Here is a 17805-nt window from a genome sequence, read left to right as displayed (position 1 = left end):
CAAAGTCGCTAACATCAGTCAGTCTGAAAGGGTTACAGAGACATTTCTAAAGCTTTGGAACTCTAACCAACTACACTGAGAGCCATTAACCACAAACAGAGAAAACTGTTAACAGAGGTCAACCTTCCCAGGAGTGGCCAGGCATTTTTCCTAGTTTGGGGACTCAGTTAGAGCCATTATCCACAAATGGGGAAAACTTGGAACGGTGGTGAACCTTCCCAGGAGTAGCCGGAGCTGGAGTATGCCTCCAAGAGCGCATGGACGACTCATCCAGGAGGTCCCAGAAGAACCCAGAACAGCATCTAAAGACCTGCATGCCTCACTGACTCAGTTAAGGTCAGAGTTCATGATTCAACAATCTGAAAGAGACTGGGCAACAATGGCATCACATCCTGATGATCCCCAAGACTCCTGGGAAAATATTCTTAGGACTGACCAGACAGAGGCATAACTTTCTGGAAGCTGTGTGCCTGAAACACACCAGCAAGTCCACCTCTGAATGGATTAAAAAAACAAAATGAAAGTTCTGGCATGGTCTAGTCAAAGTCTGGACTTAAGTCTGATTGAGATGCTGTGACCTTAAACAGGCTGTTCATACTGGAAAACCCTCCAATGTGCCTAAATTAAAACAATTCTGCAAAGAAGAGTGGGACAACATTCCCCCACAGCAATGCAATAGATTCATCACCAGTTTTTGCATGTTTGCTTGCAGTTGTTGCTGCCAAGGAAGGAACAACCAGTTATTAGGTTTAAGGGGCACTGACTTTTCACATAGGGCCAGGTAAGTTTGGATGTTTTTTCCCTTGATAGACAAAATTATAATTTAAGACTTGTTACTTAAAAACGTCGGGAGCTGCTCCAGTAATTTGTTTCAGCCAACATCAGAGAAAAGGTCCTCTCCTACCAAAAAAAAATCAGGATGTTTACCTTGGACAGCAGGTTGACAAACGGCTGCAGAAAACGAACCCCCAAATCCTGCAAATCCTCGGGTGGTTTCACCTTTTGAGGGTTGGCAAAGAAGACATATTTCTACAGAGAGAGAAAAGGACAAAATTACTTTACCTTCTCAGTTAAGAAAAACATACATGCAAACACAGGTTGGAAAAAAAGACCAGTAACAGCAGAAAATGCTCCACATTGAGCTCTAACACATAAAAGGTTAATTATGAATGAAACATAACTGACCCGGACTCTGATGACGTTGACCTCCACGGCCATCAGCAGCCCGTACAGAAGCACTAACATGGCCGTGATGCAGAACCTTAAGTGCTGCGGCCCGACATTGAACTCAGCAAACTTCCACAGCTTTATGGACTTTGTGATGAATGCCAACACCCAGTAGATGAACAGGACTGTGCAGAAAAAGGAGATTTTAAATATCAAGAGTCAGTTTTTTTGTTCATATTGCACTGGTCCTGAAGAAGAAGTTACCGAGCAGCAATTTGGGGAAGTTGGACGTCTCTATGTTGTGGTAGTAAACCACTGATGTTGTAGCTGCTATGAACCCCATGAAGGCTGGCATGTAGAGATGGAGGTGGTTGGAGTTCATCACCCTGCATTAAAAAAAAGACTGAGTAACCAACAGGAAAAAAGCTGGATTTGACGGGGTTGTCTGAGGTTTTTCTGAGGGCTTACTTGGTGGAGACAATGCCCTCCGCGAACTCGCAGACGTGGACGAACAGCAGCGAGAAAGTGAGGATCCATCTCAGGTTGTGTCCGGGGAAATGAAGCCATGTGTTGTGATGGATCTGGACCTTTGAGCTCTGGCTGCCCCAGCCTGGATGAGATAGAAAGATGGGCATGGAGAGCAACTAAAGATTACATGATGAATCAAAGCTTTTAACCTCCAGATATAGGGGGAATAAAGGGAATAGGAAGACCACTAAAATTATAATTACTGCTTTCTTGACTGTGTTACAAGTACAGCTCTGATTCACCAGTATCCTCCAAAGATTTGTTTTTCCAAAGTTTCTCAGAGGAACCTGCACCGGGTTCATGACACATCCTTAAACTGCTGATTGTTTTCTCCTGTTCTCATGTTGATGAATGCCGAGTGCTCATGAGCTGGAAGGGTGTGCACATTTCTCCTCATTAGCATAAGGAAACACCCCTTTTATGCCCATATAAGGGCGAGAGACTGCAGGGCAGTGTGCAAACACAGAAGGCACACAGGAGTGAGAAAAGAAGAAGGGAGATATCACTAACATCCAGATCAAAATAAACCATAAAGGAATTACACACTGGACTCCTAAAATGACAAAAACCCTTCAGTGCAATCATTCATATCAAATTTGCAATACGGGTCAAAATCATCGGAATTAGATATTTAAAAGAATTGTTCAGCCCTTGTTTAGGAATAAAAGAAAGTTAAGGCATAACTGCATATCAAATCACAAATAGATTGCTTTCCAAAAACATTCAGCCATACTGACCACATATTTAACCACTATAAGCCCAACTCTAGGCCAGATTTGCGGCTGCAGGGTTTTAATACAAGGCTTGTCACTGATCAAAATTTGTCTAAAAAATGTGTCAAACCATTATTTTACTGCTCCATCATGTCAGAGTGTCCTTCAGTAACTATTTATACCTCTTAATTCACTCTAAATTAAAACTAACTTTATTATGTTTATTCATAAGAACCACGGAGGGTCAGAACCACAGTGGTTTATTTGTGCTAACGCTGTATTAGTGTTGTCTCTGCTCTTAACTAAATGGACCTCGGCCATGTTAAAGGCTCAGGGAAAGACGCCATTAAAAAAAACTAGAAGCAGGAAGCATCAATTAGAGAGCCCTGAGGGAGCACGCCGAGGGCCTCTGGTCAGATCTATTCCCATAAAGTAGTGTACAAACACAAACATTAACACAGACAACGTATGTCCAACTCTTTATGATACCGTCTGCAGAGAGAAACAGCCGACAGGAGAGGAACGTCTCAACAAACCTAAAAACAAACATTCATTTCTGCTTTTATCATTTCTTACTTAAGTAGAAAAATATACATTTACAAAGCACAAGCATTTAACTTAAATACAGGACTTGTAAAATTCGAATAACATTTATAGCTCTTTGGATACCACAGCAGCTAAAGCAGAAATCCTAAAGTTTAGTTATTTCTTGCTTTAATTGCCGAAAAGTGCAAGCAAACTTCTTAATACTCCAAATACACAACAAAAATGGCAATTTATTCAAAAACTTGCCAGCATTTTGGGCAAACACAGCAGCTTTATCAGCTATAAATATCAGCATGTATCCTTTGTAAATATCAATCCATTTTGGTAGTAAATATTTGCCTATAAAGACCATAAATACTGGCCTATATCAGCAATAAATATCAGTCTACATGGGCTGTAAATATTATCTCATCAGCAGTTAATATCAGCATATATCAGCTATAACACGGCTGTGATTATCAGCCCTTATCTGTTGAAAAAAATATCTACCTAAATTAGCTGTAAATACCAGCCTATATATGCAGAAAATACTGACTTATATCAGCGGTGTATTTCAGTCTTTATTGGCTGTAAATATCAGCCTATGTCAGTGGTAAATACAGGGGTATGTATGAATAAGTTTGTGAAGTTTTAGGCAGGACCAGCAGACTTGCAGTCTGTTTTTGCTCATCCTCATTCCTTAAACTTTAATGTGTGTTGTAAGGGCTGAACTACACTTATATTTACTAATATATCGGTATTGTATTGATCTATTTATAACAGTTTTATTTTCATTTCCTGCTTGTTAAACAAATCAAGCATGTAGCGTTAGTTCAGGCAGGCCATAGAGTCGAGCGCCACCAAATAGCCTGGCTATGCTTTGTCTCTCCCTCTGCAGGCTGCTTTCTGCAACCCTCCTCCACCCCAGCTCCTCCTCTCTGCTTCATCTGACTTAATCAGCATCTGTCTGTTATCACTGATGCCTGCTCTGCTCTGGGGTTTATTGTTGCTTCTCTCCCAGCCTCAGGCTCTCCTTGTAGGCACAGGAAGATGCTTTCCACATAGGCTTGTGGAAGGGCAGGGGGGATCCCAGAACAGTCATACTACCAAACACAAATAAAAAACAGAATTTATAAACTGCAAATCATGCATGTTTCTTGACAAAGTGGTCCTGACTGAACTGCTGTTTGCATGTTTTTGAAGTGTTAAGAAAGTTAGGATTGTTAAGTTTGAGAAATGCCTCTCAAACTTAACGCTGAAGTGACGTTGAAGTCCCTGGAGTCCTCTTAGAGCCTCAGGAAAAGCTTTTCTTGCAGCTATACTGACGTGTAATGATTGTCTTAATTTCTAAGAATCTGTGCAGTGATTTTGGTTTGTTATACTCCAAAATCCATCATAAAAATGTGTAAAACTCAACACTGTATCTGGCCTGCCTCTGGTCAAATAAAGCCGATGTTATATAACCCCTCCAGGCGCAGCGATGTCTTATTCACAGAGAGGATGTGAGGTCACAGAGACATCGACTTCTGACCACAGAGATCAAATCTGTTGATCTCTGAGTCCTAGAGGATGCTGATAGCTCATTTCAAGATATTCCCTGAAGGCCTTAGTGAGATATAAAGAAACAGGGCGGGATAATCTAAAAACACGAAGCTGACCTTTGACTATTTCTGTCAAAATTGTCATCAATTTGTCACGACTCCTTGGTAAACATTTGTGTGAAACTCTGTCCTGATTAAAGTTTAAATTCCTCAGTTGTGGCTAAAACTTTCCCGGTGGGAACCACAGTGATTCTGGTCTCTAAATATAAAATCAGATCAGCGTGAGTGGATGTTGTGAATTTAAAGGAAAGGAAGTTATTTCTCTCACTAGAGCAAAACCAAAACAAATAAAATAAACATCTTAATATTTGATGATGTCTCAGCGTCTTTCTGCATCTGCAGCAGTTTCGCTGTCTGTTCTCTTTCTTCGTATCTCCTGCAGAAACAGCCCGGTTACTGATGGATCGCTGAATTAATCCCGTCTTAACTGCTCTTCAAAGCTGCTTAACGTTCACACTGCTGAAGGGAAGAGTGTTAAAATGAGTCCAAGTGTCCATGAGAAAGAGAGAAAGTGGCGGCGGGGGTGTGTAAATATCTCAGACACATCTGCTCTGCCCTAAGGATGACACTGAGTGACTCTGCAGAGATCCTAACACAACTCAGCGGGAAACAACACAAGTCTTCTCCTTTGACTCCTTATTGTCGGAGCTGTTTTCTGATTTTTGATAGCATGAGGTCAGGCTGACTTTGCTAATATCCAAGAATTAAAAGAGCATTATAATCTCCTTTTTACAGCTAAGAAATAAGGGACAAGTGTATCTGGGTTAGGCCTGAAAGATACGGCAGTTACATGCATTGGTAGTTTTACCGTTAGGCAGAGGCCTCGTCCTCCTAGAACAGTGGTTTTCAAAATGTGAGCCCCCCAAGAAGAAATTATTCATTCGGTGGACCCCCACCCACAAAAAGGATTCAAATTGAAAAATAATTAAACAACAACATTTCAAACATTTTATGTCTAATCTTTAAATATTTTTAACATTAATATATTTTGTATATTTTGGTTTGCAAATGTCCTCAAACAGCTGCCTTTCCCTCTTATTCAGTTATAATGCCATTAAATACCCCTGTCTCAGATTTTTTGGCCATTTCATAATTTTTTTTTGCCACTTTTACCCATTTTTTCCACTTTAATCCCATTTTTGCCCCTTTTCACCTTTTTGCCCATATATGCTACCTTTCATCATTAAATATCCCTTTTTTTCCCTAATTCTTTTGCTCATTTTTTCGACATCTTTTTGCCACGTTTTCCCAATTTTTGCCACTTTTATGTCATTTTTTTGCCCTTTTTTAACCATTTTTTGCAACTTTTTGTCTATTTAAGCTGCTTTTGCCATTTAATACCACTTGTTTCCTTTTTTCCCAATTTTTACCTTTTTTTTCTGCCAATTTTTTAATCCCATTTTTGCCTTTTTCACAATTTTTTGCCACGTTTTTGCCCATTTAAACTATCCTTTGTCATTACATACCACTTGTTTCCTCTTTTTGACCATTTTTGCCACTCTTGACTGCTTTTTGCCCATTTAAGTCACTTTCCACTCACTTTTTCTGTTACTTCTCACCCGTTTCTGCTACTTTCTGACCATTTTTCCACTTTTCCTCCCCGTTTTCGCTCTTTTTCACACATTTTTTGCTGCTTTTAGACCATTTTGCCACCTTTAACCTATTTTTATTGCTACTTCAAGCTGCTTTTGCCACTATTTACCTCTTACATTGTGGCTCTTGCAAAGGTATTTTTCAAAAATGTGGCTCTTTGGTTGAGTAACACTGCTCTATAGCATAGTCCCTATAGTAACTATAAGTCTATCCATTTTGCTCCATGCACAGCAGAGGTTCGCAAAGCAGATTACATTTTTTTCTGGTTTATGGTTCCACGCCTCCCCTGAAGCTCTGTGGCGCCCCCCAGGGGAGGCCCGCCTCACACTTTGAAAACCGCTGCTCTAGATTCATCTCATACAAAGTCAAGACATTTTTTGTTTTGACTCTGTATTATTACAGCTAAAAGCAAGAATCAAAAATCTACTATCTCAAAATATAAGAAAATAGTTGAAAGTCCATGAGGTTTCCTGAGCCTTCATTCTCTCACTCTTGTTCTGTACACACAACCTCAATCATGGGGAAGACTGCTGACTCGACAAATGCCTAGAAGACAATCATTAGCACCCTCCACAAGGAGGGTAAGCCACAGAAGGTCAGTGCTGAAAGGGGAGGCTGTTCTCAGAGGCTGCATCAAGGCATATTCAAGTAGGGTGAGCTTAAACAAACTGTTTTTTTAATGGATCTGACAACCCATCCAGTCACCCTGTACCCCACTCATTACACTCCAGTCATTGCTAAAGGCCTGCTCTGCTCAGCTCTGCTTGTTTAATATGAGCTGCAGAGAGTCCCCACACTCTGGAAAACATCCTGCCTGGTCCCTGTTCCCAAAAAAGAAAAAAACACCCCATGGACCTAAATGTCCACAGGCTCTCACCTCACACATAATGAAGACCTTGGAAAGGCTGGTCCTCACTGACATCAGGCCCAGGGCAAGCACATGTATGGACCCCTTACAGTTCAGCTATCAGACCAACATTGGTGTAGATGACGCCTTAATCTACCTGCTCCAGAGAGCCCATACACATCTGGACACTGCTGATGCATGTCTGAGGATCACGTTCTTCGATTTTTCAGGTGCCTTCAATACAATTCGACTAGGGCTGCAGTCCAGGGGCTTAATGAGACTGTAGCACTCAGTGCTTCTCTGCTGCAGACACCAGAGGATTACCCACAACTGATCAGACTGGTGACTAGAAGCTTTAATTCAGGTCTACTGATCATGCATTTTTAATAAAAATAATCTGATGATGATCAGTTCCTCATAGAGGCTGGATTTTACCAGTACTTGAGTACTCCAACACCTGCAGGTGTTCCACTGTTTTCTGTCCTCATCACTACAGAGATGATGATAACGTCGACCACAAGCCGAGTTCCTGACAAATCAGGGCATCTTTCATGTAAATGGAGCCAGACTGAAGCCTCTCCAGACAGACGATGTACCAAAGAATAACGTAGAACGGACTCCAGGAATCCAGGGAAACCTGTAAAATCCTAAAAATAACTCCCAGAGGAGCCATAACAAATGAGCTGCCTGGGTGACCTTAGCCTGGGGTAAGTGTTGACATTTCATCATGGATACTGAAGAATGGAGTGAGCTAGCCATGAACTCTTGACCTACATGGGATCAAGAGGATTAAGTAAATAAGTACACAAATAATGGAGGCCCTAAGGTCAGGGCCTTTAAGGTATCATGTCTTTTAATGATGATATAACCGTGGAAAGGCACTGATCTTCTATCCTAGGTGCTCAGGAGGCTGAATCCATGATGCATCTGCAGGTAATCCTTAAAAATACAGCACTGCATGTATTTATCAATGAGACCAAACATCGTGTCTGCTCCGATAATCCCGACAGGATTACTCCTGTCCTGACAGCTGCAGGGATTCATCAGACTTTCCAGTAGAAAAGGTGAAACTTTACAAGGATGAAGCAGGAAACACGTGAAACATCTGTCATTAAAAATACACTAAACACGGACTGATACACCTGTGACTCTCTGCAGGAGCGCTAGACGTCCTCTTGGAGCGTAAACTGGGGTACAAATAGAGCTTTAACCCCGGCTTTATTTCCTTCAGTCAGTGAAATGACCCTGCCTTTATTTGGGCCAATACGAGATGGGCCTCGAAGTATTCTGAACTAGTGCAGCAAAGACGCAAATATTCCACCATCAGCTATAAAGGAGTCCCTGACTAAGGCAGTAACACCAGTTATTTCTGATTTTAAACATCTACATATGAGTCAAAAATGCAGAAACATCCCTTGATGATAAATTACATTGTGCATTGTGTCTTGTTGTTTGTTTGTAATCCAGTAATGGAGAAGAAACTGACCCCAAATGCACCCAGTGTTCTTGTGTTCATACTTATTTTTAGGCTCGTGCAGAGGGTAACTTCAGTTTAGACATCGGCTACAATGAAGCAACAATATGGAACTACTGCACCTTTATGCCGTGGTTTAGAGTCAATCTAAGGCTGGCCAGACTCTTGGTGAAATCTTAAACAGCTTTAAAAATAAGGAGAAAACAAACATGAAGACAGATTCAGGAGATTTCTGACATTATAATCCTCTGAACGCACACATTAACCCCGGGATTCCCAACCTTTGTTCCTTAGGGCTGCAGTAACTGACCGCAAAACATTGTGAGGGGCAGTTACAGCCACCCTACTTTATCCATCCATCCATGCATCCATCCATCCATCCATCCATACATATATACATCCATCCATGCATCCATTCATCCATCCATCCATACATAAATCCATCCATCCATGCATCCATCCATCCATCCATCCATCCTTCCATCCATGGATCCATGCATCATCCATCCATCCATCCATCCATCCTTCCATCCATCCATCCATCCATCCATGGATCCATGCATCATCCATCCATCCATCCATGCATCCTTCCATCCATCCATCCTTCCATCCTTCCATCCATCCATCCATCCATCCATCCATGCATCCTTCCATCCATCCATCCTTCCATCCATCCATCCATGCATCCTTCCATCCATCCATCCTTCCATCCTTCCATCCATCCATCCATCCATCCATCCATCCATGCATCCTTCCATCCATCCATCCTTCCATCCTTCCATCCATCCATCCATGCATCCTTCCATCCATCCATCCATGCATCCATCCATCCATCCATCCATGCATCCATCCATCCATCCATCCATGCATCCTTCCATCCATGCATCCATCTATCCATCCATCCATCCATGCATCCATCCATGCATCCATCCGTCCATCCATCCATGCATCCTTCCATCCATGCATCCATCTATCCATCTATCCATCCATCCATCCATGCATCCATCCATGCATCCATCCATCCATCCATCCATGCATCCATCCATCCATGCATGCATCCATCCATGCATGCATCCATCCATCCATACATCCATCCATGCATCCATCCATCCATCCATGCATCCATCCATCCATCCATGCATCCATCCATCCATGCATGCATCCATCCATCCATACATCCATCCATGCATCCATCCATCCATCCATGCATCCATCCATCCATTCATCCATCCATACATCCATCCATCCATGCATGCATCCATCCATCCATACATCCATCCATGCATCCATCCATCCATCCATGCATCCATCCATCCATCCATCCAACCATGCATCCATCCATCTATTCCAAAAACAAGTTTTAGGAAATCATAAATAATTAAACTTGGTTCAGAGCGTGAACTTAGAGTGCCATGAAGAAGTATTTGCCCCCTTTCTGATTCCTGAGTTTTTTTTTCATATTTATCACACTTAAATGTTTCAGATCATCAAACTAATTTTTATATTTCTCAAAGAAAACCCAAGTAAATACAACATGCAGTGTCTGAATGATTATTTATTTTTTTAAGGGGGGGGGGATTTGAAGAAAACTCAGGAATCAGAAAGGGGGCAAATACTTTTTCACAGCACTTAATGAACCATCTGTGTCTTTGTGTTTCCAGCACCTACCAATGAAGAGGATGGGGAAGGTGATGAAGAGCAGGAAGACATGAGGAACCAGGTTGAGAGCGTCCACAAAGCAGCCATTGTTCAGCACGCCGTCCCTCACGTTGTAAAAATCAGTAGTGTTATTACCGCCACAGAACGACAAGGCCATGCCACCGCCCGGCTGCTGCACGCCAACCTCCAGTCAATCTGTGACAACAAAAACTATTAGACACACTTTTAAACAACTAAACACCAAAACACAACTACAAATCACGGTTTAGTACTGTTTCCAGCTGCAAAATTCAATGAAGATTGGCTGATGAGTGTCTAACACAGTCTTGTGTCCCTCCGTGAGCCTCTCTCTGTTCTTGGGCTTGAACTCTGTCGACTCGGTCAGACATTTTTGTGGCATGTCACACGCTGAAGTGTGCACAGAGGAACACAAACGCAGGCCGGTGTGAGGCATGAGGGCTATTTCAGGGACAGTGCCCAGCCACATGCCCTCTGGCTTAAGGTGCATTAAAGTTAATGAATGTAAAGAAGTATAATGTGTCTCATCAGAGGTTAACACGAGGCTGAGACTTCAGGGATTCTTCCTTAACTGTCCTGAGTCATGATTTAAAGCTTTAAGGTCTGCAGATTATGACTGAAAACTTTAAAGGTGACAAGCTTAACCATCAAAGTAATGTGCTTAAAGTAATACTTTTCTGTACAATGTTAGATACTCTACAATCCCTGCTTTTTTACTGATTGATTGCAACAAAAAATAAAGCTTTTTATCATATTCTTCACTCTAAAGGCACAGCACTGATTAAATAAACTGGCACAAGTTCAGTATTGCAGCGTATCAAACGCTTTTGTGCAAGCTTGACAAGCGGAGGAGTTTTCTTGTAGTTTCACTAATTAAAGACAAGAAATTACTCAATTTTAGGTGCTATTTTAGTGCCATGGTATCAAATGGGTATTGAAAAGTGTCCCATTTTAATCGCTTGTTTTGTTTTCTTCATACTGATCATTTCTAGGAGAAAAAACACTTTCACACTTCAATTCTCCCAGCAAACGTTAGAAAAATAAGCAACCATTGTCCCCTTTTAGTGATTGTTTCCTAAAATCCCAGAAGTCCCTGTTGGTTATTTTGGAGATCTGCATTTATACGTCCCTACCTCAGTCAAATTAAGGTTTTCTATATAGGCAGCTGGATAGCTCAGTGGTCTACATTGTTGACTTTAGTACAGAGGATTGGAGGTTTGACCCCAGTCAGGGCACAGTCAGGATCCAGTGTGGACCCTTGGACAGCTGCCTATGTCTCAGGTGGACGTCACTTTGGATGCAAGCGTCTGCTAAATGACACTGATATTAAATGCTGATACTCCCAAAAGCCTTGAGCTGTTTTTCCTCTGATATTACGCCACAATATTCCTTGTTCTTAAAGGGATACTTCAACATTTTGGCATATTTGCCCATTGCCATAATCCCTATAGTCTTAGTAATAGGTTTGTTACCTTTAGTTGTCCATGCAAGCTATTTTTAGATCGGCGCTGCCAAGTTCGGAGCTGCTGTGCCAACTCAGTGGAGTCTTACGGTATTCTGGCTTTCCCTCATCAAACTCATCAAATACACAATCCAACAACTCCAAAACGCTCTCGTGGACAAGCTGTGACCTGCACATTCACCACGCTATGAAATAGTAACGCATAATTATGTAACATTACGACACATGAAGCAAATACGCGGAACTACTTTCCGAGTAAACCACTGGGCGGAGTGACACAGAGCGAGCCTGTGGCAGTGCGACTTTATTCGCATAATATTACGACTTTTTTCTTGTAATATCATGAGTATTTTCTCGTAATATAACAACTTTATTCTCATAATATTATGACTTTATTCTCTTATTATTACGACTTTATTCTCATAATATTATGACTTTCTTCTCGTAATGTCAAAAAATAATAATAATAATAATTTAAATCCTTTATTTTTTTCTCTTCCTGTGGCCCTAATACTCTGTCGTAATTTTTGTGCCTCTTAGTGGAGAAATTTTCACTTTATTTGCTAAGAAATTCACAAAAACACAGCAGGTCAGTTCTGTTTTGTTGCAGGCGTGGTTTTATGAGTTTTGCTGAAATCTAGATTAATTTTTTTTTTTTTTCTAACTATTTCCGTCAAAACAGGAGCTGCTCGCTAACATTTCTGAATATAAATATCACTTTTACTTCAGGAGAGCACGGTAAAAAAGTAAAGATGTTTTTTTAAACACAAAGGACATTTTTAAGGTAAAACTGGCGTTTCTTGCTGGTACAGGCAGATAACATGCAGCAAAGCGCCATAATAATAGGAAAAGTATGTTAGCCCCCAGATTTTACCAGATAAAATGCACCTGCATCGGACCACTAACACATTTAACACAGAAAAAGCACAAAGAAGGTCGAATTAAAAAGCTAACATTAACATCAGTAAAGCTACGTTCAATCACACCACAAAGTTAAGCTAGCTTAATGAGAAAGGAAATAAAACATGAAAATGTTGACTAACCTCAGAGAAACGTGATATTCCTCACTGACACCGTGTCATTCCTGAAGTCTGGATTTATTAGAAAACTAAGATAAAAGACAGAGGAGAGAAAGAAGAGGAAAAGAAGCACAATACAGTGAGAGTTGGAGCGTAAAAAGTTGATTATTTTTAGCCTCGACAGAGCATCAGCTGCTCCGCATTCTGCCGTCCGTCTCTGCCAGAGGAGGCAAGTCACACCGACGGAGGCAGGGCGTTTCCGGTGGTGGCCTTCAAAATAAAAGTTTGTTGCGGCATTTTTTTTTTTAACTCACTAAACCTTTCTTTAATAAATAAATGTAAAAAACGGGAAAATGATAAGTAAAAAAGTAAAACAAAACAAACATAAAAAGCTTCAGCCTAGAAGTAAGATGCCAAGGCTACGACTTGCTTTAACTCATGGCCATATAGTTGTCTCTCTTAATATCACATAAATCAACATAATGACTAAAAAAACTAAACAAAACTATTCCAGAAATGCATGATCTAATATTAGATAGCATTTGAAAGATTTTGGAAATTCATTTTGACCAAATTAGAACAAGAAAATGTCCAATACAGCTGCTTAATAATGGTAAAACAAAAGTTATGATGATTTTGATTAATAATAAGTAGATGTAATAACTATAATGTAGTTCATCATATAATATAGTAATAATACAACATATATGCAATAAATGTAATAGTAATATTGAAGTATTTCTTATATTAGGAATCCAGCGTGTGATTCCTTTAATGGTTTGTTTCCATTCAGATGTTACTGATGTCTTGTTTCTTCTCTTCTCACTTATGTGTGCCTTTTGTGTTTGCACACCGCCCTGCAGTCTCATGCCCTTATATGGGCATAAAATGGATGTTTCCCTAAGCAAATTAGGAGAAATGTACACATGCTCAGCTTATGAGCACCTGGCATTAATACAGTGTAGAAATAGCACGATCACAAAGAGCTATCATGACCATGCACTGACTTTACAACAGCCACTTTACATGCATTGATCACTGACATTTGACACACTTCCAAAATCAACGATCAATAAATGAAGAAAATTCCAAAAGTGGAAAAATGATCTCTCAGTGGCTATAAAAGTGCTCTAGTCTTTATGAGAATGAGTAAATAAACTTGTTTTTATTTATTTAGCTGTGTTTTGATCTGAGTTGCACCTTTGGGTAGCCAGCTTTGGGTGAATTCAGCATTTTGTGCCCATCTAAAGAACTTTTATTTGAATTATTCTCTATTTTTTGCACATATATATATAGAACTGAGTCATGTCAATGCTGAGTGCATGTGGTTTACTTTAACAATAGTCCGCACCTGAATTAATCTGCTGATGAATTCTCTCATTTCCACAAAGAGAAGCTGTCTTTTATTTTGAAGGACTGCACAAGGCAAGTTCCACTGTAGTTGTTGGTAACTTTAACGAACTTGACAGCAGGTTCCTCCTATCAGATTTCCACACTTGAACCAGTGCAGTGGTGAGTGGGGGGTTTATTATGGGCCTCTTCATCAGCCAAGTGACATGTCAGTAACACACAGACATGCACTGATGTAATCTTACCTAAACTGCTCTCAGTTCAGCCAAATACTGCTCTTTAGGACAAAATGATTTAGTATGTGTAGGTTTGAGACTTTATTTAAACATTTATTGGTGCTCTGATTGATTCTTTCATAAAGAAATCGTATAAAAAATGTAAGAGGAACTTTAAGAATCAAGTTTGTGAAAAAAAAACTCAGTCGGATTATTAATATTTCATTAAAGATTACTCAGAGGAAAGCTTGTAAATGTTTAAAAAGGCCTAAATCCACAAGATAAAAATACATTTAGTGATGAATTTTACAGTGCTGTGAAAAAGTATTTGCCTCTTCCTGATGGTAGCATATTTGTCACTTAACTCTTTAAGACCTGAGTAGAAAAAAGCATAAAAAACGTAATAATAATACATTTCTAAGATTTTTCACCACTGTCCCAAGTTTTCACCATTTGTGGGAAATGGCGCTCACGTGGTTAGCTGGAGTCCCACGGCCTTAGAACGGGCTTTTCCTTAGCATTTTGTATTTAGTAGGATAATCTTTGTCTATCATTAAAACTTGATTGATGATCTGAAACATTTAAGTTTGACAAATATGCAAAAAAAAAAAAAAAGATCGGGGGAGGTGGGGGGTCGTTTTTCATAGCACTGTAGTCATGACAGACACAAATTCAAAGAGCTGTAGCTTCTTTATAAAAAAATTAATACGCTTTAATTGATAACCTACTTACCTACTGTAATCTGAACTGACCCTGATGCCTGTAAAGCAGCTCTAAACCTCAGTGAATCTGGGTGAGGATGCTGCATTCATGCACGTGAAATGCTTGTTTGGCATTTAAAGAGAGACCTTGGACCAGGTCAGTGAAGCGGGAACAATCCCTCTATAGGCTATCGCCTTTCATACATGCAAGCTGCTCAATACGTGACAAAAAATCAGAATTCCTGCACGAATTACATATGAAAGCACGATAGAGCTATGATAATCCAATATGGTGTATTTTAGGTATCCTGCAAGATAACCTAGAAGGGGATTCAGTCGAGCCTTTTAAGAGAGCACGAAACCTCCATTAGGAAACCAGTCAAGTTAACAGTTTTAAGCTTGCACACGCCTAAGGATGTTCCTGAAATTCGACTTATCATATATTTCTATCAAGTCAAATCCACACTACAAATCGGCGTTGAGAAAGTGGATTAAAGAGAAACCGATTTTAAGGAAACGTAAAACTTTTGCGCTCTCCCTCCTAATCTCCTCTTAACCGTTACTACTACAAGAGGTCAAATCTGCCGCTAGCAGCGCAGCGATTTAAGCTCATTTTAGCTTAAATGTACGTTTTTTTGTAACTGAATTAACGCCGAATAAAAGAAAACGCTTAAGAGACTCAAACAGTAACATCTTTTGTATTTTGAAGGTTAATATTTTAATTTAAAGAGCTAAGATGTTCGATTGTAAGATTTGCTAATGGCGTCTGGTGAATCCTCGTTCACCTTCCCACTATGAACCGCAGACATCGTGTTACTCCAGGCTGGAGATGCTGGTAGTGAATGACAGAGGGATTAAAAAAGGAAACACTCACCCGTCTCTGACGCAGGTTTGTGGGGTCCTAGCTGGGTCTCTGCGTCCTTTCCCGGATCTAAAATCCCCCGTGATATTGTGGTGGCTTTCCACTGAAGGAATGGTGGGACAGGAAATGCCTGTGGATCGTTTACTGTCGTGTCGTCTTAGATGAGATGCTATGGCGCTCAGGCACACTAACCCACAGACACAGTGGGATACGGTGGCTGAGATTTCTCATAAAGCATCGTGGGCGAATGTAGGTCAGAATAAAGCCGAATAAGCAGAGCTGGACCTGCTGCCTGATATTAAAGATAGCCTACTATTTTTAAAATGCATTTAATGTGTGAGGGGGTTGTAACAAACAACCAGAGCATCTTCCATCAATATGAAGATTTAACCCGTTTCTGAGATTCTTATAAAGGTAAAATGTATCAAAAATAATCATTCAATACTAAGAGGATTTCAGAAAATGTGTTCCAAACCCACACAATCAAAACTATGACCGATGGTAAGCTGGGTATATTTTCAGTGTTGTTTTCACCCATGGCACACCTCGTGTCAAACTGAAAATGCAATTCACAACATAACAACATTTTCATATCAATGCAAAACAACCAGCGTGCACTATGTGGACAAAAGTAAATACCTGATCTGGACTGTACTGACCCTGTATAATCCATGCACTTTAATGTGGAGGTGGCCTCCTGTTGCAGGGTTAACAGCCCTCACTTTTCTTGGAAAGCTTGCCACGAGATTCTGGAGTGTTTCTGTGGGAATGTGTGCCCATTCATCCTGTAGAGCAGTGATCCTCATGGGGCTCTGGAGCCACATGTGGCTCTTTTCTGTCTTAATTTTAAATATTTTTCTCCCAGAAAACCTTATAAAGAGAAACTTTTTTGCCCTTTTTCACCATCTTTTGCCACTTTTCACCCATTTAAGCTACCTTTTGCCATTAAATACGACTTTTCCCTACTTTTTTCCCATTTTGACAATTTTTATTGCAACTTTTTACCAATTTCTTTGCCACTTTTCACCATTTTTCACTCATTTTTTTATCCATTTAAGCTACTTTTTGTCATTGAGTACCACTTTTTTCTAGTTTCCCCATTTTAGCTACTTCTTTTTGCCATTTTATCGAATTTTTGCCCTATTTCACCAATTTTTTTTGCCACTTTTCACCCATTTCAGCTACCCTTTGCCATTAAATAAAACTTTTTTCCTACATTTTTTCCCATTTTACAATTTTTGTTGCAACTTTTTACCCATTTTTGCCACTTTTTTTTTTTGCCTATTTTCTCCCAATTTTACCCATTTAAGCTACATTTTGTCATTAAATAACACTTTTCTCCCATTTTAGCGCTTTTTAAATTTTTTTGGGCCACTTTTTCACCCATTTAAGCTATCTTTTGCCATTAAATACCACTTTTTTCCTACTTTTATGCCCATTTTTGACACTTTTTTGCAACTTTTTATCCATTTTTAACCCATCCATTAAAACTACTTTTTGTCACTAAATACCACTTTTTTTCTAGTTTTGCCCATTTTAGCTGCTTCTTTTTGCCATTTTTATCCAATTTTTGCCCCTTTTCACAATTTTTTGTGCCACTTTTCACCCATTTAAGCTATATTTTGCCATTTAATACCACTTGTTTCATCTTTTTTTGCCCATGTTTGCTGCTTCTTTTTGCCACTTTATCCCTATTTTGCCATTTTTCACCATTTTTGTCACTTTTCACCCATTTAAGCTACATTTTGCCATCTAATACCACTTGTTTCATCCTTTTTGCCTGTTTTTGCCACTCTTGACTGCTTTTTGCACATTTTTACTTTGTTTTGCTACATTTGGACCATTTTATGTCACCTGTAACTCATTTTTTGTCACTTCTCACCCATTTTTGCTACTTTCTGTACCCTTTTCCACTTTCATCCCAATTCTCACCTCTTTTCACCTATTTTTGTTGCTTTCTGACCATTTTTTCCACCTTTATCTTATTTTTAGTGCTACTTCAAGCTGTTTTTGCTTGGATTGTGGCTCTTGCAAAGGTGTTTTTCAACTATTTGGCTCCTTGGTTGAGCAG

The 17805-nt window shown here is 39.9% G+C and overlaps 1 protein-coding gene across 2 annotated transcripts in view; it reads right to left on the bottom strand.

The window, feature by feature from the left end:
* The window catches only part of abcc9 (ATP-binding cassette, sub-family C (CFTR/MRP), member 9), a 77285-nt gene extending 61401 nt beyond the window's left edge, over window positions 1–15884 (bottom strand). For both annotated transcript variants that reach the window (XM_041780545.1, XM_041780546.1), the window contains exons 1-7: window positions 15747–15884; window positions 12631–12695; window positions 10117–10302; window positions 1636–1777; window positions 1432–1553; window positions 1186–1352; window positions 928–1029 (exon numbers count right to left, since the gene is read on the bottom strand). In XM_041780545.1, coding sequence (XP_041636479.1) covers window positions 928–1029; window positions 1186–1352; window positions 1432–1553; window positions 1636–1777; window positions 10117–10264 — 681 coding nt within the window. In that variant the 5' untranslated portion in view covers window positions 10265–10302; window positions 12631–12695; window positions 15747–15884. The remainder of the gene's footprint in view (window positions 1–927; window positions 1030–1185; window positions 1353–1431; window positions 1554–1635; window positions 1778–10116; window positions 10303–12630; window positions 12696–15746) is intronic.
* Between the last annotated feature and the right edge of the window lie 1921 nt (window positions 15885–17805).

The sequence above is a fragment of the Cheilinus undulatus genome, linkage group 23, assembly GCF_018320785.1.
Source record: "Cheilinus undulatus linkage group 23, ASM1832078v1, whole genome shotgun sequence".
In the NCBI taxonomy this organism is placed as follows: Eukaryota; Metazoa; Chordata; class Actinopteri; order Labriformes; family Labridae; genus Cheilinus; species Cheilinus undulatus.
This window is presented reverse-complemented; position numbering and strand designations above follow the sequence as displayed.